At 40.4% G+C, this 27528-nt stretch overlaps 1 pseudogene and 1 gene segment (V, D, J or C); both read right to left on the bottom strand.

The window, feature by feature from the left end:
* Positions 1-440: 440 nt before the first annotated feature.
* On the bottom strand, positions 441-13383 carry LOC131830165 (T cell receptor gamma constant 1-like; annotated as a pseudogene).
* A 7783-nt stretch (positions 13384-21166) lies between these two features.
* The window catches only part of LOC131829216 (T cell receptor gamma constant 2-like), a 47486-nt gene continuing 41124 nt past the window's right edge, over positions 21167-27528 (bottom strand). Inside the window, 2 exon segments of the C gene segment in view lie at positions 21167-21766; positions 23557-23604. Coding sequence covers positions 21624-21766; positions 23557-23604 — 191 coding nt within the window.

Genomic DNA, 27528 nt, shown 5'->3' with positions numbered 1-27528 from the left:
CTAAAGACTAATCACTCTAACTCTATCTGACAAATAAGAACAATAGCACCAAGATTCAAATCCAGGCACTTGGGGTGCAGAGTCAAGCACTTCTCCTTGGGACAGGTCTAAGCACACCCACCAGTCATGCAACAGGTTATACTGTTGCCAATAGAGTATCTTCAACCAAATGATCTGAATCTACTGACCTTTGAAGGAGAAATAAGCTGGGCACTTCACTGGCTGTGGTTTCCCCTGGGGCCAGTGCCCCAAAGATGGCATCATAAGGACTATCTCAGGGTAAGAATTAGAAATGTGGAATTGACGATTATTACAATCAATGTTGAACTGGATGGCTCAGTTGTCATACTGTTCCTTACCTTAGACTCTGAGTTAAACTGCACCAAATGAAAGAACACAGAAGCAAAGTAGATTTTTTTAAATTGCTTTTATTGTGCCCATTATGAAAAGCAGTACAAGTTCCAGGTAGTGAGGATGGTGGTTTCAAAGTATGTAAGATAAAAAGCTTCCAGGTAATCATCTTGTTAAAAAGTCCAAGAGACTACATGCTGGCTGTACTCAGAAGCATGGGGACTGGGTGGCTGAGGAGCTGGTGGACATTAAGGAGACAGCAGTGCTGAAACCCCATGGCCCCGCCCCTGAGTCATGGCAGAATTTGTTCTAGCTGCAAAGTGAAAGCTTCTGTTTGCCCAGTGGTGCATAAATCAGTTCTGCAATAATGGCGCAGTAGAAAAAGACACATGAGAATGGAAATAACCCAATCTCAGAAAGAAAACCCCACTTGATCCTCAGCAGAGACTTTTAGGGACAATAGCCAATGGGAAAAAGTGGAACCTTGTGCCATCATGTGTTAGGCACTCTTTCCATTGCTCTAGAGTGCTGGTCCCCCAAGCAGAGAGACTATGATGATGGAGTAGACCAGGCTTTTCAGGAAGAGGAGGAGGTAGGTGTAGTAGGCAGATGTGTTCATGAGCTGCAGCTGCAGGGTGTCTAAAAGAAGCATTTTATTAATTTCACGTGTTGTTTTGAAAAGCTAGGATTTATTAATGGGTGAGGGGTGATGGTATACATTTCTGCTGACTTAGGTTCAAGTGACACACTCACACCAGCACAAACAGATAGTAAACATCTACATCACCACCACTACCACCACCAAAACAACTCAGAACCTAGTTTGTAGGTTATGTCAGTCACACATCTGTGAAATTCACCTCGAATTTTCCAAAGTATTAAAAAGTAAGGTTGTGTTTATAAAGAATGAATCCAATGGGAAAAAGGCATTGATGAGAAATATATTTTAGCATTTCTTCCTTCCTACCATGTCTCTAAGTAAAATAAGAGGAAATATCCATTAAGTACAAACTAAATGTCACTTATTTTGAGAACTTTGCATTCAAAGCCTGAATCTTATTTAATTTTTATAACCTATGAGATCATTATCTTCATTCCTATTTTACAAATAAACAAAGAACACAGAGAAAATCTATTTGTCTAATTTCATCCAAGTAGTAAGTACGAGACAGCAACATGGCATTTAAGAACACTTTCTAGGCTGCTCATGTATAAAGTGGGAATAAAATCTTTCACAGTGAGTACTAAAAGAGCTAAACAAGATATATTCACAGTCCAACACAACACCTCTGTTTGAGAAGCTCTCAGTGTCAGTTCATGTTATTAACCACCAGCAAGAACAGAGGCTTGAAAATATAAAAGCAAAATGATAGTATGTCCTTAGTCAGTAAAAACAAAGGCCACAGAAGTAAGTGAAGTCTGTTGTTGAAGGAATTCAGAGCACATCACTGCATCCCTAATTTATAGTCTTTTCACACCCAAAACACCATTTACTGTGTGAAGAACACTCCTGAGAAATGATGAACTGACTTAAAATATCACTCAGCTTTATTGCAAGATCCAGCCATTCTGAGGCTTCTCCCTGAAGTCAGGGAAATTCAACAGTTACATTGATCAGGAGGAAAAAATGCTACAGCATAAAATAAAGGCAAACATAGAGCAAAACTTACCATTTTTATCATTCAGAGAAGATTTTGTGGAGTTAATAGCAGTAAGCTCTAAAGAAATGAGAGCAAGTGTTATTTATTTTTTCACATCCCTTTTTTGATGTTTCTATATTGTGGATAGAGGATAGATAGATGATAGATAGGTAGATAGAACTGATCAACAAAGAGAAGAGAGACATTACAAATATGAGCTCCACAATTCCAGAAACAGTTGGTCTGATTTTACGTAATTCAGTAGATCAATTAATATACTGTATTTCTGCACCTAAAGATGTTGCAAATCATGAATGATGCAATTTTTCTTTTTTTTCTTACAACTGGAAGGTAACGTTTAAGACTATCATGTTTCCTTCTGTGCTTGTAGCTCCTAGCACAGTTTCTGTTGCAAAGAAGATGTTCTTTTTATTTATTTATTTTTAAAGATTTTATTTATTTGTCAGAGAGAAAGCACAAGCTTCTAAGAACCAGCACTAGAAATTGCATTAACAGAAATGTCTTCATTAGTTTTGTTGCTATGAGAAGACCTTGGGAGATATTCCTTTAAGAGATAGGTGCCACGTAAAACACATCATAAACAAGAACTTTTCCCTTACCATAATAATCACCATGGAACTTACTCTATTTTTTACTTTTCTTTGATCACTATAAAAACCAAAACCTAACAGGATAGTTCAGCCCAATTGTTGAATTAAATTTATGCATTGTTCACTTGCTTCCTCTCTGTTAGTTGCAGAAGTTAAAAATTAGGGCTGTCTGTATGATCTTATTTTAGTTAATTTTAGGAAAGGATACAAGTAAATATAATAAATATACAAATAAATTCATCCATGTTATGTTTTCAACAGCAAGCATTTTCTGACATAATCTCATTTGCTCTTCCTCACAATTCAGGTGGAAGCAAAGGTAAATGTTTAACCCAAATTTGATCATTGGACAAACTAAGAATTTGTGAAATAAGAAAAATGCAACCCAGGAAATTTTAAAAATCTAATTGCCTATATTTATCAGCCTGTTCATGAATTGGGCAACATTCTATCTATCAAACAGAGGAGAACCCCAAAGGGTAGAGGAAAGAGGTTTTTCAAGATAGACAGGGAGTGAAAAAGAAATTATTAGCAAGAGTCCATACTTTCCGGCAAGGTCATGCTCCTAAGGTAAGGGCCCTCCATTTTGTCAGCAAAATTCCTAGTGCTGGTCAGGAAATTCCCATGTCTACTGGTTACAGGTTACACTTCTGGGTGTTAAAACTGCAGTTGGGTAGGTATGAAGACTTGGTGTACTGATTTGTGGCCTTCAGCTAAAGGAGTGCATTTTGAGCCTGTGGTTGTTCTTTTTAACAGTCTTTTTAGCAGATCCTTTTGATCAGACTCTCAGTTTAACTGAGAGATGTGTTCTAGATTGAAAGCATTAACACCACGCTCAACAACTGCTCTGAAGTTCTCAGTATTTGTTGTTCTTCTGGGTGATATTAACAGGTCTTGACCTTTTCACTTAACCCTTGTGGTATTCACAGGTTACCACTTCAGGTTTACAATTTTTAAGTTGGCCATTCTCTTCATTCTTTTGTGATGTTCCAGTCTTAGAAAAATAATTTGCTTGGAGATTACTGGCTTTGAATTTGCATGTCAAGCTTTTGAGACAATGTAACACACCAGGCAGATTTTTAATGATGTCTATAAACAGGATAACTCCCCATGTTTGAAGACCTATTTGATGCCATGGTGCCCAAGACTCAAAGCAATTAAAATCAAGAAAGTAAGAAAGACACTGCTGAAGGAGTCACTCTGTTAAGCCACATGGTTTGCACAATAATCTGTTGCTCAGTATTAATGTCCCCAATAGTGTTCATCTGTTTATCTGGTTATAGCACCCGGTATTGCCTACAGCACAGATCCAGCCTTGCTCAGCCATAAGCAAAGGCTATCTCACTTTGAAAAGCTGTTTTGGCCAGAGTCTAAGGATTTTTGTTGGGTAGCCATCACTTTAGTAAGGGATTCCAAAACAATTTCAAGAATGGAGGGAAAAATCTTGATCATACCTCATTTACAGTTATCCCTCACCAGAGAATTAGGGCCAGTTACAAGAGTAAATACTGGAGGTTTCTTAGTAGTCCCTACTAAATCTGGATATAACTTTAGGGGAGTCAGACAATGAGATGTCTTATTTACCCTGAGAAAATTTAGGACCAAGGTTAAATTATCTGCTAGCCTGAAATAAAATATTGCTCTTAATTCCAGAGGTTAAGCCTCTTGGCAATGATGTGGGAGAGACAGGCCATTACCAGAGTAAAGGAAAAGAAAAGAGGGAGAAATGATTTCGTATTTAGTTAAATATGGAGTCTTAAATCCTTGTTTTGGTGAAAGCAGTCTATTTCAATGTCAGCTACTTCTCTTTCCCTCAATTTGATTCAGAAACTCCAGGGTCTGGGCAGGACCAGGTGTCAGGTGGAGATTTCCTTAGCTGTGTGATGTGCAACTGAAGTTCAATACCTTTTAGTTTTACAGCAGGAGCACTAGGTAAGTTCCCTCTTCTACTGGGGTTTGGGAGCTATCTTCTTTTAATGTTGTGTCTAAAATACCTAAATATTTGTGACTGAGAGGATCCTGGGGTCATTTGGGCACCATCCTCCGAAGGTAGATATGGGGGTGTCTGTAATGCCATGAATTGGGTAGTCTTCTGTTTATGGCTGCCATCTTTTCAGAGTGGAAAATCAATTCAGGCTACAATGAGTGCTCAAAGGAGCAAAGAGTGGAACAGTCTTATCGCCTTTGGTTTTAGGTACCTCTTCCATTATTAATTTTTTATTAGTCTTTTGCAATGAGTCTTTAAATGAAAGGACCTTGGAATGTTTAACCATAAAGGCTTCTGTTTAATTGAGAAACCCTTTCTTTTAAGGGCACTTCTTAATGATCTTATCGAGTAGGAGAGTTCCCCCATATGGCCATTGTATTTTTAGGTGGTCATTGCCCTGAGGCCTGGCAGTAATTTTGTAGAACATTAGCCTCAAATGGAGTTAACCCACACCCCAGTACAGCCATATCTGGCCACAAGTGAGTTAGACCCCACATTTCTCTCTGGCATTATTTTGAGGCCTTCAACCTGATGGTTACCAAGCCAGTTCCCAAGGACACACAACAGACTTGATTTTGTAATTTTACAAGGTATATGTAATCTGGGAATATAGGTCTTAGGTAAAAAGTAAATAAACATGTATGTCAGAAAATTGTGTGCTTGACTGTTTAGAATGTAAGGATCCCATTAGCTAAGACATGGGCTTCTCAGAACCAAACACCTAAAAGTGATGTGTCCTGGAATTGGGGATTGTGTGTGTTTTACATGGTAGCTCCTTGCACAGAAGTTTTCTTGAGGTTGATGGGTGACCTGGTGCTGATACAACCTATTTTGTGACTAACTCATACTGTCAAGGAAGTGCTCTTGAGGTAGCAAATGCTCTCACAGCCTCTAAATGCTTGATTCCTGCCTGCATTTTTTGTGGCTTTTTCCACCTTTCCCTGTTACCAGTAGCTTTGTCTACACAAATGAAGACAGACAATTATGTGCACATAATGTATGGGAGGTAAAAGATGTTACTGCGTTTTGGCCACAAGAAGACTCTATGCATCACCAACAATTCTCCAAGGAACTTGATGAAGTTTCCACCTGGGGCATTTGATCTAGATCATTAGGGGCTTGACTCCTGGCAGGCCCTCTTGTCCCTTCAGTTGTCTGTGTGTGACTAATGCCAGATCAATGGGGCTCCAAATCTTCTAGCTCAACTTAACAGTGGCATACCACTCTGCCAGTCCAGGCTGACCTGCCCTGTTAGATTAGGAGTTCAAACACAAAGAGAGCAGAGCTTAGAACCAAAGAACTCACCCACAGCCCTTGGAATAAGTGAGAATGCTGAACTCAAAGGGCTCACAGTTAACACCTCTTTGTTTTGCTTTGTCTCTGAATGTCCCTGGGAGTCTACTTCATATTCCAGTGTTAGCAGCAAATCTGTTAAAGAATAGAAATTCAGCCAAGTAAATGTTAAAGATCTCTAATGGTGCTATTAATCAATTAAGGAATAACACAGCAACCCATTATCAAATAGAGGGGAGCTCCAAAAGACTACAGGAAAGGAAAAGGTTTTAACAATAAGGAGGGGAAAAAAGGAAATTCTTATAAAAAAAATCCATTGTTTTAGGCAGTCACCCTCCCAAGGGGAAAGAGTGGGTCAATCAGGAAACTTTCTGGGGCTGAACAGGAAATTTCCATATTGACTGGTTGAAGGTTATTCTTTTGGAGGGTTTAGATTGCACTTGGATTAAGTATTAAGTCTTGCTTTACTAACTTGAGGCCATAAACTAAGTGTTGCTATTTTGGGTCTTTCAACACTCCACGAAGACAAAGTCTTACTTCAGAAATTCAAGCTTGTATATAGCAAAGCTATTCATAGTTCTTGTTATGTACTCTTTCCCCATTGCTTAAAAAGTAGCCTATGAACCACAGGGAAAAGTACAAACTGATTCTTTCTTATGGTCTCTCTGTGGCCTTGGTCTGTGATGTTAATGTCAGGACTTGACTTCTGAGTCTAGTGAGTTACTGAATCACAGTGGGATCTGGGCACATTCTGCTGTTTGCCCACACTGTCTAAGTATGACCAGTGTCTACACCAATGGGGCTCTTTTGGGATACCGTGTCTGAATCATAAGTGACCCTGAGTGATTAGGAAAAGAAGTATCTATTGTAGAAGTATCTATTGTACTACCTATTGTAGCCATCCTCCTTGGGACAGTAGTTCATCCTGCATCTCTTTCAGGCCTGGCACACACTAGGACTGCAATAGATATTTGCTGAGTCATTTTAACTCATGGTAAGAAATACATTCATTGTGTAGAATGGAAGAATGTACACATTAACCTCATCCATCTCTACTTACCAAATTTTACTTTATGGTGGTATATAAAATACAATTCTGAAAAACTTAATATCATACTATTATCTACCTTAGCAGCCAAATTACTATTTTTTTGTTGTTGTTGAGCCACAATCTGGTTCCTTTAAATGGACAGCATTTTGACCCCTGTAACTCTTGTTTATGGGTTATACTTTGAGTAGAGAAAGAATGAAGTGAGAAGGACTTTGCTGAGTAGAACATTCTTGAAAGCTGTATAATTGTTCTTATTTCCTGATCAAGTAAAGTCATCAAAAGCAAACTCCCTGAACATTTCTTTTGTGTGAGGTTGCTAGGTGTTTCCCTGTGTATTATTTCATTTAATCCATGAAATGACTATAAAGAATATCACTGTGACATTAATATTTTAGATGATAAACCTGCGGTGAGAAAGGTTAAATGAATTATTCTTTTTGTTCTTCTCTGTATGTTCCAAAGCCCATACTGTTTTTTATTTTTATTACTTTTTAGGATTTTATTTATTTATTTGTCAGAGAGAGAGAGGGAGCACAAGCAGAGGGGCGGCAGGCAGAAGTAGAAGCAGGTTCCCTGTTAAGCAAGAAGTCTGGTGCTGGACTCAATCCCAGAACCCTGGGCTCATGACCTGAACTGAAGGCAGATGTTTAACCAACTGACCCACCCAGGTGCCCTCATGCCCATGGTATTTTTTTTTAATTAAAAAAAATATATATATATTTATTTATTTTGAGAGAGAGAGAGAGAGCTCGCACTTGGAAGACAGGGCAAAGGGACAGAAACTCAAGCAGACTAAGTGCTGAGAATGGAGCCCCAAACTGCGTTCCATTTCACAACCCTGAGATGACCTGAGCTGAATGAAGAATCAGATACTCAACCAATTGAGCCACCCAGGCACTGACACAGCCTATACCATTTGACTTCGATGAGTAAAAAGCAACGTATTTATGCTACCATTAAAGGCAACAGCATTAAAGAAAAAAATTTCTAATTGCTTGTTTTCATTAATATTTGACAGAAAAGGTTGAGATTTCCCTTTGAAACAAAGGGTTCTGGGAGGTTGTATTCATGTTTACATGTACCTACCTTTCTTTATTGAAGGAAAAAATATCTCTTCATCAACATTTCCCTTCTCCTGCTCATGGTTGACGATACATTTGTGTCTTGATCCATTGATGCTCCAGTCACGGTCAGCCAGCTGAATTTCATGTATGTGTTCTTAGTCTTCATGGTGTCTCCCTGCTGGGATTTCAGAATTGTTTTGTCATCCTTTTCTTGCCAATCTATCTTGAAAACATCAGGGGAAAAATCCTCAAGAAGACAAAGATATGTTCCAGCCTTACAGAGTTTTATTTCAGCAATTGAAGGAAAGAAAATTGTAGGCTTGGGGGTAATGTCTTCATCAGGACTTTTATCTGTGGGAAAAAATGGAATAACAAAACATTATTAGAGAAACACAAATATATTGTGTGGTTTGAGACCACCCAGCATAGAGTAAACAGAAGGAAAGATTTCCATAGAATTATTGCCTACTATGGCCTTTCATTCACAGTGAATTATGAGGTGCTTATCTTCTTAATTTCCATGTGAAAAGAGGTTATAGAGGTTATGTAACTTGCCCAAAGTCACAGCTCTTAAGTGAAAAGGCCTGGATCAAAACATGGCATATTTTTACACAATACAGTCACTTGTTTGAATGGGAATCTATCAAGTTAACCTTTTAGATACAAATATTATCCCATGACCACCTCTGAGTACTGGAATTCTATTCTTCTTGATTTCTGATTTTTTAAAAAGATTTTTATTTATTTATTTGACAGAGAGAAAGATCACAAGTAGGCAGAGAGGCAAGCAGAGACAGAGGGGAAAGCAGGCTCCCTGTTGAGCAGAGACCCTCATGCGGGGCTCGATCCTGAGCTAGCACTGGAGCATTTCTCTCACAGGTCTCATCAGATAATGGAAATGCCCTAAGGTGACATGATAGGTGGGTAGTCTTTAACAAGCTAGTTCTCCTTTCCTCGTTATGTCAGAGTGACCTCATTAGGTTGCATGCAGAGTGAACAGGGAATGTAAGCAAAGCTTGTTGCCTGTCCCAGATGCATAGAAAAAGCTCAAGAAATGTTGGGGATTGGTGTTTCATCTTAAAACTGGACTGGTTGCAGTAGATGATTTCTGGGGTCCTCTTATAGGGATTATAGTTATAGGGAATATTACAGCCATGGAAAATCGGGGGGGGGGGGTATAGACAGAGAGAGAGAAAGCATCTTTTAAGCTCTAAAGAGTAAGGGGCGATGAGGAAACTTTCAGCAAGGTTGCAGAACTCAAGAATATCTCTCACATTGGCTAGGAAGCAAGGAGTGTAAGTTGTTCTTGAAGAACAGTCGTTCAGATAACAGTGCTGGACCTCAGAACTTAGTAAAAATTCTTCTCAAACTGGTAAATAGTTGCTTGTCTTTCACGAGAGAGTATTTTTTTAAAGGTTATAAAAAAGTTATAACAAACTTTTTTTAAGCTTATAACAACATGTATATATATGTATATATGACAGGTTATTATTAAGTAATAACTTAATTGAGTGTCAAGCATTGTGCATATTGATTCCTTCCCTGCAAGCATAAAGCACGGGTTATTCATCCCATTCTGCAGATGAGACAGAGGCTAGGGATGTTGAGTAACTTACTTGAGATTGTCCAGCTAAGAGCACACCAAGAGCATTAAGTCCGCCAGGTTTTCGAAGACTGGGCCTACGTAACCTACATTGTGATTCAGGAATTAATTTTGTCTTCATTGAGCTGTTGCTTTGAATAAAAATTGTAATATTGGTTTCAATAATGAGCTTCCTGCTTAAAATCTGTATTTTGCTTATTCCTTACACTGACTTCTTCCTCCCCCTGCTGGTCATTGCAGGTATGACATATATCTTACAGTTACATCTCTCTGTATGGGAGCCCAGGTAAACAAAGTTTGTAACAGCAAGGATCAGCTTAGTGAGTGGAGAAGCCCAGAAATGCTAGACAGGAAACCAGTTTTTCCGATTGTATACTCAGTGTGCTTGTTAGTTTTAGGTCAGTGGTTCATCCTTGCAGGAATCCAATTTCTCCAGCCTCAAATGAGAGGATTGACTGATATGCTTGGTGTCGTATGTACCTGTGCAAACTATAGGGATTTGCTTGTGAGTGTGCATATTTACGTTTATATAAATGGTACAGCATTCCTATCAATCCATGTCTGTCCATCTATCTGTCCCCCAGTTCACTGGTCCTCGGTGCTGCTCCTGGTACCACTGGCTGCACCACTGGATTCATCCACTGACAGGGACAGACACTCGTGTTGCTGCCCAAACTTGCTGTCACCAGCAAGGCTGTCCCTGACAGCTCAGGGACTCTGCATCCTGGGAATAAGCATTTCCCCAGGAATCTGATCCCAGGGTGGCTGGTCCCAGTAAATACACAGACACGTTCTCCATAAACATTGCCTGTGCTCTTAATCTGACAGTGAAGTTTTTACAGATCTGATGGCTCCCATGGAGCATCCCATTGTTTGAGGAGGTAATGGGCTCCTGTCTGAGATGAGGAAGCTGAGGGTCTCTGTTTGTACCTGGTGTCCATGAAGTGTCTCCCTCTGAGACGAGCTTCTCCGTGTGCTTCAGGTGCAGCAAAGTAAAGGCTAGCTTGCAGAGGCTACAGTGCACAGTAGAGCCATGCTACCTACACTATGGCCGGGCCCCCTGTATCCTGCCTGTGAGCCCTGGAGTCAGTGCTCCTGCTGCTGTTTCTCAAGTTCTCATCTGCAGAAAGGAAAATCAGTAGCTACCTCATAGTTTCACAAAGATTAAATAATGTAATACATGCAGAATGCTTAGGAGTGTGTTGGACAAATGAAGATCATTAGTTATTATATTTACTATTAACAGTAATTGATTAATATTGTATATGAATAAAAATAAAGAAATAATGACATTAACATTTAATTATTAAAATTAAAATTATACTAAATCATTTTTAATTAGTTGTGACTTGAAAGAGTTTAGTTTCTTAGATATTTTTTCTGAGATTTAGTTGTTACAACTATCCTCAGCTTATTATCCAAACTTTGTCTAAAGCACTTTCATTAAATAGAGATCTCAATATTATTGTCACAAAGTCTTGTGGACAACATACTTTGCATACTATGGAGTCCTGTTTAAGAAAATGTGTCCCTCTCCAGCACCATGAAAGCATTCATCATTTCTTGTCATATTCATATTCAGATTTGAGTCCATGTTGATCCTGGCATTAGCATGTCTGGACTCCTGTGAACTCATCATCACTCAGTCTCTCCTTTATTTGCTCCTTGAACTTGTACATAGGATCCCTGCAGCAGATTCAGAACAAAGAACAGGTCAGTAGAGACTTTATCAGTTACTGGGTAAATGAAGAAGTGAGTTGTATTGATTTCATGTGGAATTCAGTAAGAAACTGAGTGGGCACTGGCAGAGAAGTGAACTGATGAAGAACTCTGATGATATTCATTCCTGAGGAGCTTACATTGAATACAGAGTTATAGAGGGAAAAGGGGGGCATCACGTTACCTGATTTCAAGCTTTATTACAAAGCTGTGGTCACCAAGACAGCATGGTACTGGCATAAAAACAGACACATAGACCAGTGGATCAGAGTAGAGAGCCCAGATATGGACGCTCAACTCTACGGTCAATTAATCTTCGACAAAACAGGAAAAAATATACAGTGGAAAAAAGACAGTCACTTCAATAAGTAGTGCTGGGAAAACTGGACAGCTATATGTAGAAGAATGAAACTCGACCATTCTCTTACACTGTACAAAAGATAAACTCAAAATGGATAAAAGACCTCAACGTGAGACAGGAATCCATCAGAATCCGAGAGGAGAACATAGGCAGTAATCTCTTCGGTATCAGCCATAGCAAACTCTTTCAAGATATGTCTCCAAAGGCAAAGGAAACAAAAGCGAAAATAAGCTTTTGGGACTTCATCAAAATCAAAAGCTTCTGCACAGCAAAGGAAACAGTCAAAAGAGCAAAGAGGAAACCCACAGGATGGGAGGAGATATGTGCAAAGGACAGTACAGACAAAAGGTTGATATCCAGGATCTATAATGAACTCCTCAAACTCAACACACACAAAACAGGCAGTCAGATAAAAAAATGGGCAGAAGATATGAACAGAGACTTCTCCAATGAAGACATACAAATGGCTATCAGACACATGAAAAAATGTTCATCAACTCTAGCCCTCAGGGAGATTCCAATTAAAACCACATTGAGATATCACCTTACACCAGTTAGAATGGCCAAAATTAACAAGACAGGAAACAACATGTGCTGGAGGGGATGTGGAGAAAGGGGAACCCTCTTACACTGTTGGTGGGAATGCAGGTTGGTGCAGCCTCTTTGGAGAACAGTGTGGAGATTCCTCAAGAAATTAAAAATAGAACTTCCCTATGACCCTGCAATTGCACTACTGGGTATTTACCCCAAAGATACAGATGTAGTGAAAGGAAGGACCATCTGTACCCCAATGTTTATAGCAGCAATGGCCACAGTTGCCAAACTGTGGAAAGGACCAAGGTGCCCTTCAACGGACGAATGGATAAGGAAGACGTGACCCATATACACTATGGAGTATTATGCCTCCATCAGAAAGGATGAATACCCAACTTTTGTAGCAACATAGACGGGACTGGAAGAGATTGTGCTGAGTGAAATAAGCCAAGCAGAGAGAGTCAATTATCATATGGTTTTACTTATTTGTGGAGCATAACAAATAGCATGGAGGTCATGGGGTGTTAGAGAGGAGAAGGGAGTTGGGGGAAATTGGAAGGGGAAGTGAATCATGAGAGACTATGGACTCTGAAAAACAATCTGAGGGGTTTGAAGTGGCAGAGGGGTGGGAGGTTGGGGTACCAGGTGGTGAGTATTATAGAGGGCATGGATGGCATGGAGTACTGGGTGTGGTGAAAAAATAATGAATACTGTTATGCTGAAAAGAAATAAATTAAAAAAATATTCTTGCATAGATATTGAGCCTGTGATTGGTCTTTTCTATTCCATATGATCTAATAATGTTATATGTCTATAAATATAAAATATCAGAAAAATAATGGCCAAAAATGTGGCTGCTATGAAAAGAAACTCCTGGTTATTAAGGTTGTCAGAATTTTAGTGATACATGGATGTTAGCAGTATATTTCACTTAGTGTCAGGCTGTAAACCTAATGAGTATCAGAATGTAAAATGCCTCCTTTTCCAGGAACCTCACTGTTTGCAGAGAGACTGTGTATGTGTGTGTGTGTCTGTGTGTGTGTGGTGATTTAATAACAAATACTGACTCTCCCGCTGTTTTAATACTTACAGAGCTGCACACCCAATGTCCCCTGACTACCCATTCTGTCAGTCAGGCTACTGTTGGCATCACTCTGGGCAGCTGTCATGTTACTAGGAATCCTAGTTGGGGGATGGTGGGACGAGGTCATGTAGGATGATCGTTGGGCTCCCCAACCACTGGGCGTGTCCCGCCTCTGCCTTTCAGTGTTCACTTCTGTGTGGAGACTTCTTTTGCATGGTGGATGTTGTGGGGGACAAAACTTACTTTGCCAACTAGACTCTGGGAGGAGGGAGACCACCAGAAGCCAGGGAAGGATGGGGCACCACAGAGAAGCCCACATTGGCCTGGTGCGTGTTCAAGGGCTGGAGACAGAGTGATGTGGGCAGGAGCCCAGCCTGGACAGCTTTTCCAGGCATTAGGAGCTTCGGGCTCAGACAGGTGTCTTTTGGGAACAGGTGCCTTCCCAATGTCAAATGTCTAGTTCAAATGGTGCTGGATTATGTGTCTGTCAGCTGATGACAGCAGTGACCAGTACCTTTTACTCCCAAAGTGATCCTATCATAGGTACAGCCTCCCACATGTTCTGTACCATCACAGTCTATAATGGTGAAGCCTCGTTTTCCAGTGTGAGCTCCTGGAGATTGCAATTCTCTCTCCTGGTCACGACTGTCCTTCCAAATTTTTCCTCAGGGCCTTTCGGCTGGGAGTTCCCCATCATCCCATCACCTTCTTGCTTGAATGCTCTTGTGGTTACTTGATTTCCAAATGTCACCTCAACAGGCTGAAGAAGAACCAGTTAGAGTCTCCCCAGGTTAGGCTCCTGAGACAGCTGGGACTGAGCTAGAAGGAAGACCCTGGAAGGGCTGATTTGAAGGGAGTTGCATTCAGGGGTGTAGGGATGTATGTGAGGTGGGTCTTGGGTCTCCATTCTTCAGTGAGCCCCAGAAGAAAATCAGAGCAGGTAGAGGACAGGGTGGGGAGAGAACGTGGCTCCTCTCTCCAGCTGTCAGGCCAGGCTTTTCTAGAAGACAGTGTGAGCCCCGGGGGAAAGGATATTCCAACACCTGAAACAGCCAGTGCCTCTTTGTTCCTGGTGATCCCAGTCCTAGGACACTAAGTACTGTGCGCATCTGAACGGCCCTGTCCCTCAGGGAAAGAGATGGAAAACAGTCAGGCTGAGCTGAGACAGCAGCTCTAAAAGTCAGCAACGCTCGAGTCACCTGTGGCTTCATAGGTGCTGTAAGCTTGTGCTTGAAAGGCCTGCCTGCAACCCCTCAGACTTGTTGTGCCAGGAACAAAGCTTTCCACACCCTCTGTGTGTGCAGCATCATCAGTCTCATCTTCCAAAGCTAATTTTGGGTGAGCCCCTTCCCCTCTCTGCTTCTAAAGGTTGAACATTATCATTCCTCTAGCTTTCTTCTCCTTCAAGGTGTTTCGGGTGTTCATGTTAATTTTAGTGTACGCTTGATAACTTGCTCCCCCAATGCCTGCTCCACTGAATCTTTAATGAATTTGCTAAGAACTACCATCATGACAATATTGAGTCTTTTAACCTATAACATGGATCCTCTCTGGATTTATTTAGATATTCTTTAATTTTTCTTAATTTTATTAATTCATTTTATTCTTAATTTTTCTTAGATTCTTAAATTTTCTTATATTTCTTAGTATTCTTATTCTTAAATTTTATTAATTTTTCTGCAATATTTTGTAATTCTCCACATACAAGATTTGCTCTTCTTTTCTTAAATTAATTCCTAAATGTTTTATTTCTTTTGGTTCTATTGTAAATGGAATTGTTTCTTAAATTTCATTTTCAAGTGGTCAAGCCAGTATGCAGAAATCCAACTGATATTTTGTACGTTGAAGGTGTACCTTGTGACGATGCTGACCTTGTTCATAAGTTCTACTTTTGGTTTTGTGTGCGTGTAGATTCTATGAAATTACCTACAAACAAGACCATGTCATCTGTGGTTGAAGATGTTTTGGCATTTCCTTTTCAATCTGCTAGAAATCTTCGTATTTTTTCTAGTCACACTCTCTAGAATCTGTTACCATGTTGAACAGAAGTGTCAAGAGCAAATATCCCAGTCTGGTTCCTGTTCTTTGGGGAAAAGCATCCAGTCCTTCAGCATTGAGTATGATGTCAGCTGTGGGTTTTCATAGATGCCCTTTATCAGGTTGAAGGTGTTCCTTTGTGTTGAGATTGTTTCTTCTGCCAATGGAACTATTCTCTTAAAGCTCTCTAGTGAGTATTTCATTTCAGGATACAACTTTTCTATTCTAGATTTTATTTCTTCTAAATACATGTTTGTGTTGTAACTTTGGTATACTTGTAACAATATGCATTTTTGGCTTTTTGTATTTATTTCATTTATTTGTTTATTTTTGGCTCCCGTCCACCACCAGCAGGTCCAGGAAGTCGCAGTCACCACGGTCCAGGTAGAGCAGCAGCGCGCACGTGGGGCTGGTGCACAGGCTGAAGCTGAGCTCTTCGCTGCTTGCCCTGTTTGACCACCGCGCATAGGGAGCCCAAGGCCCAGGGCCGCCGCCCAACTGCAGGCCACCAGCGCCTGCCTCCAACACCAACGCCCGTAGCAGCAACGGTGGTGATGGCAGCAATGAAGGCCAGCACGGGCTCTGTGCCCAGATGCTGCTCAAGCTTCATAGCTAAGGGGGCAGGGGGAGGGCAGGGGCCGTGCGTCACCCGCATATCCACCGCGCGGAGCAGGACTCCCTCGCCGGCTCACAGTACCATGGGCCTGGCTGCGGGGCAAGGCACAGAGGCCCAGGTACAGGCTACCCAGGACTGAGGTAGCGGTGGCAAAGGCGCCCCTCCTTCGCTGCGGGCTCCAAGGAAGGATGCCGGAGGGATGCCTTAGTAGCCACCAAGAACAAAGTTGTGATCCTCCTTAGTATTTTAAACGTGGTTTTGAACATGAACTTCTTACAGCTACTTCGAAGTAACCGCACACCTCAAAGAGTTTGTATTGAGTGGTAGGGGTTATCACCCCCTAACAACAGTCACACTTTTGTGATTCTTTGACGGTCTTATTATTTTTTATTGAAAAATATTTTGTTGAAAATATATTGTGGCAATTTGAGATTGTGACTTTCTCCAGAAGGTTGCTTTCATTGCGGTTTGCACGCTGAGAAAACTGCTTGGACATCATCTGTGATAGTCTATCTCCTGCGGTATGTGACTGCTCATGTCTCTCCTGTTTTCTTTCCTAGTTATTTTAGTTTTCAGCCTAGCTTCCTGGGTATCACCCTGGGTCTTCGCAGCTTCATGGTTCCAAGATTACTTAGGGATGTGTCCCAGAAACTTGATTAAGACTTCGCTTCTGCCAGATGGTTTTGTTGTAGGTCTTGGGTAGCACATTCCTATTTTACACAATTAGCACATAGATTGTACGTGCTAACGTGTACATCTTCTCAGCTATACTTTTTCTGAGTCTTTTCATGGCTCCTGTGCATTAGACGGTCACCTCACTGTCAACCAGCCATGTGTGGCTGGGTTGGGCTTTTTTGAGTCCCTGCTAAGCACGCACACAGCTTCAGCCGAGCACATGCTTGCTGCAGTCATGACCCCAGCCGCAGACCCGCAGAGCCCCTGGCCTTCCTGCTTGCACACCACACAGCTTGTCAGCTCCCCTTGGCATCGCTGCATCCCAGATTAACCAGCTCCTTACACTGTGTGACTTTGGATCCCATTCACAAGGCCTCTCCTAATTGGGAGGAAACTTCTAGCTCACGATGCTCAGTGTGGGAGCTGGGGGAAGAAGGGAGCAACGCAGACGAGTGCACTGCTGTCGTTCCTGAATTCTGTAGGTTTCAGATATAAACCATTCTCAGACAATTGTGCAAATCAGACATTTCCCAGCCACCAAAATAGTCACTTTTGTTGCTCTAGTCTGGTTTTATTTCTAGCATTCACGGAAAGATTTGTTGACCATAAAAGAGGACCTTGCTACCGTTCACTTTTAAATTATGTAAACTATACGTATTACTATGTTTTAATCCAATCTTTGGCTTTATTTAGAACTTCCAAATAATCCCAAGACATGTCAGCCTCATGAGGCTCAAACGCCATTATCTTGACAGGTGGGCAGTGAGCCTAGAAACAGGAAGACGTGGTGTGACCATCTCCTCAGACTCGTTTCTAGGTGAGAAGGCATGTAATCTGCCCCAGTGTCTCTACAGCAGTTTAATAGGCTGGAAAGTGAAGCCTCCCAACAGTGATGCCTTGTCTGTGTATTTTACCACAAACTTCTCCTGAACTATGGGACATGTATGAGGTTAAGATGTGGAACACATCTTTTCTAAAGGTTCTCTGCTATTTATTTGCCTGTGCCAGATAGGTTCTTGGCTATAATGCAGCAGACATTCTCAGGAAAAGAAAATATCTTACTTGAGGTATACTATCTGAAAGGATTAAAGCAACTGTGAGGTGGGCTGCTTCCTTCGTGTGTGAGTCGGCTCTATCCCTCACCTGCGACCCTGGTCTTCCTGCGGCTACTTTTTTTTATGTTCCTTCCCTCATTGTGAGAGTAATACAGGCTTTTTTATTTTTTTAATATTTTATTTATTTGACAGAGAGAGATCACAAGTAGACAGAGAGGCAGGCAGATAGAGAGAGAGAGAGAAGGAAGCAGGCTCCCTGCTGAGCAGAGAGCCTAATGCGGGACTCGATCCCAGGACCCTGAGATCATGACCTGAGCTGAAGGCAGCGGCTTAACCCACTGAGCCACCCAGGTACCTCAATACAGGCTTTTAAAAAAAAAATGTGCATAGAACAAGATCATAGAACTTGTGAACTCTGTGACACATCACTGTGGACAGTTTGTCTCTTATTTTGTGTTTATATGTTCACATAATTGTTGTCATATCACCAATATTATTCATATCATGTTTTAAATTCTAATGTAAAAGTAATAAAGTCATTTTGCTGTAGAGATTTTGGAAGATCCAGAAATGATTGAAAATACCTGGGTATTTCCTTCTCTCTCTGATTTGCAAGCACGTCCACACACACACACACACACACACATATATATATATATATTTATTTTTATAAATATGGTCTTATGGGATATACAGGTTTTTCATTACATATTTGCTTTTGCTTGAAATAGCATAAGTATTTACCAAATTGTTGCCCAATACATAAATATAAATTTTAGTGCGAAATATTTCATGGAAATATAATAATTATTTGACTTTTTTCTATTCTTAGACATTTAGACTTTTTCTGGTTTTAGAGAAAAACGTGCATGAAGGAAAACAAGTATTATTTTGTCAGAGCTATTTCATGAATAAAAAACTGCTGGATGTAATGACACAAATGTGTGTATTTGCGCAGGTCAGGTAAGCTCCATCTGTGCTGTTCTGAGAATAGACCAAATAACAGAAGTGCCACCAGGAGGGGTGTGGGAGTCTGAGGATTAACCAGAAAGAGTTTTGTAAGGTGGAGAAAGGGGCTAGGAGGGTATGTACATTCTGGTGTTGGGATCCACATCTCCAGAACTTGGTGGTATGGTCACATAATATCCTGTGTCAGGTGGAGAGCCACATATACACCAGGTCCACTGATGATGTCTAAGCAAGAGGTGAATTTACAATGTACCCTGAGGTTACAATGTACCCTCCCACACATGCTGGGCTGAAAGAGTAACATGGGCCCATGCTCACGGAAGCCAAAGCTCACACAGATGTTGGTTCTCTGTATAGAACAAGAGGAGTGAAGTCTAGGATGAGAATATGCTTTGTGAAGTCGGGCTGTAAAAGCCAAAGCAGTAATGTCTGCAGTAGAGTTTTGTTTCCCCAAGGCCTGAACAGAGTGGATCCCGGGATTGGGCACAATCTCTGTTCCATGTTTGGGTGGGATGTGGGTGTAGACACTTACTTTTTATGTTCACATCACTGAAAAGCCACCCTCTCCTCCACACCCCTCCTCAAACACACTTATCTGTTGTGCAAGCCTTCTACTGAGCATTGCTCTGTGTTGCTCTGTAGTCACTTGTCCCTGTAGGGAACTGGCATGACTCAGTCTGTGAAATTCAGTGACACAGTTGAATTCAGAGCCTCCGTATGTCCATGTGTTCTTGTGAGGAAAGAAGCACCTGCTGTTGTGTCGTCTACGGTCACCCTGTGCTAGTAACCTCATGGGCATGGGTCTCATGTCACCCTGCCTACACGGACAAAATGAAACCAAAATTCTGAGCCTCAGTAAATCACCTGCCATGAAAAGCACAGATCCCGGTGGAATGTTGGGGATCACCTAGTGCTACAAGAAATCTCTGCTATTTCCTTCAGAACAGTGTCATCGGAATGGACTGAGTGTGTAGCAACTCAACAGCCCTGGGCTTACAATCCTAACTCACATTGCAGCTACAAGAATGAACGTGGTATAAATAGAGGGACCCTCAGCCACAGCCAAAGAGTATATTTGAGAGCATGTGTGCAGATGGATATTTTCTTTCCATTAGCTGTGGCCTTTTACAAAGGAGCAAAGTTGGCTGTGGTTTAACTGTTCTTATTTCATCTTTCAGCACCAGAGCCAGTGGTTGCAGAGCCCCAACCAGCAGGGCCAGCTTGACTTCAAGCACTTCCAGGAATCCACCACATTTGAAGGAGAACATAGCGCCCTCCTTCCACTCACACTGCTTCCAGGACCACCACCCTCCCCCTCTTTGCACCTCGCAGTCCAGGGCAGCCCAGGTCCAGTTGGGGAGGGAACGTGCTGGAGAGTTGAGCCACAGGACACAGCGCCTAGGACCCCCAGCAGTGACATTAGCTCACACGGCTTAAGTAATTTGCTAGTTTCCTCTCTGTGCCTCCATGCTTTCCACAAGCAGAATTAATTCCACATGTCTGAGTAAGGGCCCAGACATGTGTCCTAAGAGGTCTGAAGAAATTTTTGACAAGGAGTAAATCAAAATTAAATTTCCTCTTTTTGTATCTTGTGGGCTTTATGTTGTTTCCACATGGGAACCTCTACATGGTTTCCAAAAGCACCTGTTTCCCAAGAACTGAATCTGATTGTAAATTAAGAAAAAATCCTTCCCAATTTTAAATGACATATTGTTTAAATTCTAATGTATTGAAGTTACTACATTAAATGGATTTGTTAACAAAAATAGAAAAAATAAACAATCACTACCTTTTCCACCACTTAACACACTGAATATTTTGATTTACATCCATATGTGTAGAAATATACACATACATATTAACGAGTGCTCTAATTGTTAGTGTGTTTGCATGTGTATGTGTGTGTTTCTCTTACTTCTAACGTAGAGCTGCCAACAGTAGAGGCTAATGTTGTTGAGCACTCACGGGTACCCAGGAAAGTTAACTCATTTTATCCACACAACTCCAAGAGATGGGTCACTTCAACTCCATTTCACAAATGAAAAAATTATGTCAGAGGGTTCAAATAGATATAGAACCAAGATTTAAGCTCAAGCATATGGAGTTCAGAAGTCAAGTACTTAATGCCTGCACCATTTTACCTTTTCAGTGTTAGTGCAGCTCTCTTGAGATTCTTGTGACATCAGGAATTTTGGTGCCTGTGACACACTAGACCAGGTCTGAGCACAGCCACCAGTCATGTGACATGTTATAGTGTCACCACCAGAGTGTATTCAACCAAATGAGTCTGAATCTGCTAAATTTTGAATGAAAAATAACCTGGAAACCTTGATTGTCTGTGGCTCACATAGGATCAGTACCCCAAAGAAAGCTTCATAAGGACTATTTCAGAGAAAGAATTAGAAATGTGGAATTGACCATTATTACAAGTGATGCTGAATTGGAAGACTCAGTTGTCATGCTGTCCTTTACTTTGGACTCTCAATTAGCACTAAATAAATTACACAGAGGCCAGAGAAGGATTTTGATTGTTTTTATTGTGCCTATTATGAAAAACACACAAATGTTAGGTAACAAGCATGTTGGCTTGCAGGTATATAAAATAAAGACTTCAAGGCAGTAATCTGGTTAAAGAGTTCAAGGAATGAGGTTGTAAGGTGTATGGTGGTTGTACCCAGAGGCATGGGGACTGGGTGGCTGGGAGCTGGTGGACAACAATGAGCGGGTGGTGCAAAAGACTCTGTGGATGCCCCCTGGCCCAGCCCCTGAGTCATGGCAGAATTTGTTCTAGCTGCAGAGTGAAAGCTTCTGTTTGTCAAGGGGTTTGTAAGCCTGTTTTTGGATAATGACACAAGAAAAGACACATGTGAACTGAGATAACTCAATATCAGAAAGAAGGCTCACTAGATCCTCAGCAGATACTTTTAGGGACACTAGCCAATGGCAAGAAGTGACACCTTGTGCCACCATGTGTTAGGAACTCTTCCCACTGCCACTGAGTGCTGGTCTCCCAAGCAGACAGATGACGATGATGACGGAGTAGACCAGGCTCTTCAGGAGGAGGAGGAGGTAGGTATAGTAGGCAGACGTGTTCCCAAGTTGCAGCTGCAGAGTGTCTAAAAGAAGCATTTCATTAATTTCACATGTTGTTTTGAAAGGCTAGGACTTATTAATGGGCGAAGGGTGACTGTATACACTTCTGATGACCTAGGTTAAAGTGACACACTCACACCAGCACAACTGGAGAATAAACACCTACATCACCATCTCCACCACCACCGGCCCCAAGACAACTCAGAACACAGTTTGAAAACACAGTTTTCAAACATCTATGAAATTCACCTAGAACGTTCCAAAGTAATAAAAAGTAAGGTTGTGTTTTAATGAATGAATCCAATAGGAAAAAGGCATTGGTGATAAATAGCTTTTAACATTCCTTCTTCCCTACCATGTTTCGAAGTAAGAATAAGAGGCAATATAAGTTCTGCAGAAATTTCATGGATAGCAATTAGCTTAAAACAAATACAACTTTGTTGGACTTTGTAACACCTCAGAATTGCGTTGGGTCTTATAAATCTGACTCATGAAAAAAGAAAGAGTAAGAGGCAATATCCACTAAGTACGAACTAGCTGTTACTTATTTTGGCAACTTTGTATGCACAGCTTAACTTTATTTAATTTTTCAATAACCTATGAAATTATTATTATTTTCACTCCCATTTTTACAAATAATCTGAAGACAGAGAGAGAAGGGCTGATTTCATGCAACTAGTAAGTACCAGAAGCTAGATTTCAAATCCAGCAATACATCATTTAAGAACACTTTCTCAGCTCTCTATAATTCTGCATATTCATGTGCAAAAAATAACAAAGATATAAAAATGATTAAGCAAAACTATAAGCTAGGATGATGATAATGAAGAAGGTGATGATGATGGTTACAGCCCACAAGTTTTTTGATACTGGACATGGAGGGTGGATCAGCAGGGCTAGAACCAATGTTCTTCATCATTACCTCTGTTCATATGTTGGGAGAAAACATCAGGAGCTAGTACTTACGATGTAGCAGCTAAGTGAGATACCTATGCTAGACATTTCACATATGTCACGTTATATCTTCTATGAATGAGTTAGGTGTTATTTGTGTCATTTTGGTGTGTTCAGAAAATGTAAATAGTTTAGCCACAGTCATGCAACTTATATTTAAAAGAGTGGAGTTTAAGTCCACTCTGTGGCACCAGAAGCCCTGCACTCAAACCCCCTCCCCATGTGTACACCTGTCTCAGGGTCTCGGCTTTGGGGATTAGAGCAAGAATAAATACTAAAAGAGTATATGAACTCTTGATTCAGATGGTCTGGTATGAAGCCCTAGATCTTTCTGTGTGGTATGGAGACAAATAAATTTAGCTCATTGCCCCCCTGTGTAAAATGGGAATAAAATCCTCACAGTGAGTATTAGGAGATTTAAACAAAATGCACTCACAATGCAGCACCTTCTGTATGAGAAGCTCTCAGTGTCAGTTCATGTTATTAACCACCAGCAAGAACATTTCTTTTAAAAATTTAGAAGCAATCTGGAAAAAAAAATCTAGAAGCAATTGATATCCTGTTTTCCTCAGTCAGTAGTAACAAAGGTCACAGAAGTTAATGAATTCCACTGTTGAAAGAATTCAGAGCACATCACTGCACCCCTAACTTATCGTCCTCTCACACCCAAAGCAGCATTTACTGTGTGATGATGATTCCTGAGAGATGATGGATTGTCTTAAAATTTCACTCAGTCTATTGTCCAAGATTAAGCATTCTGAGGTTTTTCCCTGAAGCCAGGGCAGTTCAATGGTGATGTTGACGAGGAGGAAAAAATGCTACAGCAGAACATAAAGGCAAACATAGAAAAAAATCTTACCATTTTCATCATTCAGAGAAGATTTTGTGGAGTTAATAGCAGCAAGCTCTGAAAGAAATGAGTGCAAGTATTATTCAATTGTTCAAATCCATTATTTGATGTGTATCTGTGATGTGGATAGATAGATATTTAGATGATAGATAGATAGATAGATGATAGATAACAATTAGTAAGCAGAGAGGAGAGTCTTTACTAATATGACCTCTGGAATTCCAGAATTGATTGTTCTGAGTCTGTGTAATTCGGTAAATCAATTCAAAATTGTATTTTTGTACATGAAGATGTTGAACTTCATGAATTATGCATTTTCTTTCCTTTTTTCCCCCATAGCTGGAGGGTAAATACCATATATATATGGTAGTCTTAGGTATATATGTGTGTGTGTGTGTATATATATATATATATATATGATTTCTTTTCAGCAAAACAGAATTCATTGTTTTTTTTTTTTTTTTTTGAATTCATTGTTTTTTCACCACACCTGGTGCTCCATGCAATACGTGCCCTCCTTAATACCTACCACCTGGCTGCCCCAACCTCCCAATCCCTGCCCCTCCAAAACCCTTGGGTTCTTTTTCAGAGTCCATAGTCTCTCATGGTTCACCTCCCCTTCCAATTTCCCTCTACTCTCTTCTCTCTATCTCCCTATGTCCTCCATGCTATTTGTTATGCTCCACAAATAAGTGAGACCATATGATAATTAACTCTCTCTGCTTGACTTATTTCACTCAGCATAATTTTCCAGTCCCATCCATGTTGATACAAAAGTTGGGTATTTATCCTTTTTGATGGAGGCATAAGACTCCATAGTGTATATGGGTCACGTCTTCCTTATCCATTCATCCGTTGAAGAACATCTTGGTTCTATCCACTGTTTGGCAACCATGGCCATTGCTGCTATAAACATTGGGGTACAGATGGCCCTTCTTTTCATTGCATCTGCATCTTTGGGGTAAATACCCAGGAGTGCAATTGCAGGGTCATAGGGAAGCTCTATTTTTAATTTCTTGAGGAATCTCCACACTGTTCTCCAAAGTGGCTGGACAACTTCCATTCCCACCAACAGTGTAAGAGGGTTCCCCTTTCTCCACATCCTCTCCAACATATGTTGTTCCCTGTCTTGCTAATTTTGGCCATTCTAACTGGTATAAGGTGGTATGTCAATGTGCTTTTAATTTGAATCTTCCTACTGGCTAGTGATGACATGTTTTCATGTGTCTGATAGCCATTTGTATGCCTTCATTGGAGAAGTGTTCATGTCTTCTGCCCATTTTTTGATATGATTGTCTGTTTTGTGTGTGTTGAGTTTGAGAAGTTCTTTATAGATCCTGGATATCAACCTTTTGTCTGTACTGTCATTTGCAAATATATTCTCCCATTCTGTGGGTTGCCTCTTTGTTTTTTTGACTGTTTCCTTTGCTGTGCAGAAGCTTTTGATTTTGATGAAGTCCCAAAAGTTCATTTTCACTTTTGTTTTCTTTCCCCTTGGAGACATGTCTTGAAAGAAGTTGCTGTGGCTGATATCGAAGAGGTTACTGCCTATGCTCTCCTCTAGGATTCTGATGGATTCATATCTCATATTGCCAAAGACTATTTTGTTTTCCTTCTCTGCTCATAGCTCCTAGCACAGTGCCTACTGCAAAGTAGGTGTCATATAAAAATTTGTTGAATGGAAAAATAACCAGAAACTGGCTGCTGTACAGTCCTCAGCACCCACTGCTGACTTGAAGTACTGTTCCCAAGATGAATCCATCCAACCCTAGAATCACAGCAGAACCTTACATGTTTATAAGGAGTCTGGTTTAGGTCGCTTTCCCATCTAAGCAAAAGAAAGCAGTCATATCTTTCAAATCATACAAATTTCAATATCCTCACATACTGCACATGATTTTGTGGAGTGGTAGTATTTGTAGACATGACAACAGTATGAATGAAAGTTAATACCTATTAAATGATTACTACTCTGCCAGACACTGTGTTAAAGGTTCACATGTATTACGTCATCTGATCCCCCAGTTACACTCATATCAGCTGAATTTGCAGGACTCCATTTTACCCAGAAGGAAATAAAATTTAAAGAGTCTATGTACCTTGCAAAATTATGCAAGTGATTGTTAGAGCCTGCCCTCAAAGGATGATGGTGGGCATTTACATGAGTGAGAGCATGTGAAAAGCACCTTGTAAAACACCCCATAGAAATGGAACATAATTCCCTATTGTACACTGTCAAACACCATCTATTCCAGATATCTTAGTCTTTCATCTTAGCCAATGACCTTTTCATTACAGATACTCATTTTTAAAAATATTTTATTTATTTATTTGAGAGGGAGAGAGCATGAACAGGAAAAAGAGACAAAGGTAGAGGGAGAAGCAGATTCCCCACTAAACAGAGAGCCTAGGGGCACTTAGTCAGTTAAGTGGCTTTCTTTGGTTCAGATCATGACCCTGGGTCCTGGGATCCAGCCACCCTTCAGGTTCCTCGCTCAGTGGGGATCCTGCTTCTCCCTCTCCCTCTGCTTGCCTGTAGCTCCCCCTACTTATGCCCCCCCTCTTCCTTATTCTCTCTCTCTCTGCGTGTCAAATAAATAAATAAATTACTAAAAATATAAAAAAATAAACAGGGGGCCCAAAGCAGGACTCAATCCCATGACCCTGGGATCAAGACCTGAGCCAAGGGCAGGTGCTTTACCAACTGAGCCCCCGTGTCACATTTAGAGCCATCTGACCACACACAAAAAAGGAGTTGTATTTACCTATAGTGTAAATACAAAACAAAGACAAAACAAAACACAAAAGCACCCAACATACATACTAAGACAAAATTCAGTAAAATGATCATTGACCACAGGGTACAGGAAGAGAGAGTTGCAACGCTCTTTTGTTTTATCCTTTTTCTGATCTATTTAACTTTGTCCACAGAGACATGGTTATGGTGTGCAATTGTATGTACTCCGCACAATCTTATTTTGGTGGGCTTTTGAAGAAATAGGTTTGAGATATAACATTTGAATATATCCCAGAAAGGAAAATGTTACTATAATTATGTTAATTATAATTACTATAATTGTTAGATGATCATATTATATATAATTACTATATATGATATACAGTATATAAAATACTATATACAACTATAAATAATTACTAGAATTGTTAGATGTTAAAATATCCTCAAGAACTTACTTTACAGTGGCTTAAAGATCTCCTTTTTTTCTATACAGTGACTTTATTGATCATATTTATATCTGAAATTAATATAACACTGTATGTTTACTAACTGAGAGTAAAATAAAACTTTAGAAAAGATAAATGAAAATCTCTTATCATCATGTATTGTTTGACATAAAGACAGTACAGTAACAAGTTTCGTATAAAACCTGTACATGGGATCTAGGTGCTCTTTCTCAAGACTTGTCAAAAATGAGGACAAGATGAGTTTTTTCTCTTGAGAATCACTTCATCATTCTGTGCTTTCATGTATCTATATACATATATATAAGTTTTTATCAAAAACAAAAACAGGGATGCCTGGGTGGCTCAGTCAGTTGTACATCTGCCATTGCCTCAGGTCATGATATCTGGGTCCCGGGATCTAATACCATATCAGGCTCCCTGCTCAGCAGGGAATCTGCTCCTCTCTCTCTCTCAAATAAATAAATAAAATCCTGAAAAAAAAAAAAAAGAAAATTCTGTGAACCAAAATTAGAAATCTGCTATTGAATTGCATTAACAGAAATGTCTTTTTTAGCTTTCTTGCTATGAGAACTTGGAGACATTCCTTTCAGAAATGCTAAGTAAAATACGTCATATACACAGGAACTTCTCCCTTACCATAATTCTCACCATGAAACTTACTATACTTTTTACTTTTCTCTGCACACTAGAGAAATCAAAACCTAACAGGATACTTCAGCCAAGGGGCTACATTAAATTTATGCCTTGCTCATTTGCTTCCTGTCAGTTATAGAA

The sequence above is a fragment of the Mustela lutreola genome, chromosome 4, assembly GCF_030435805.1.
Source record: "Mustela lutreola isolate mMusLut2 chromosome 4, mMusLut2.pri, whole genome shotgun sequence".
Classification (NCBI taxonomy): domain Eukaryota; kingdom Metazoa; phylum Chordata; class Mammalia; order Carnivora; family Mustelidae; genus Mustela; species Mustela lutreola.
Note: the sequence above shows the minus strand (reverse complement) of the source record. Positions and strands in the feature narration are given on the sequence as shown.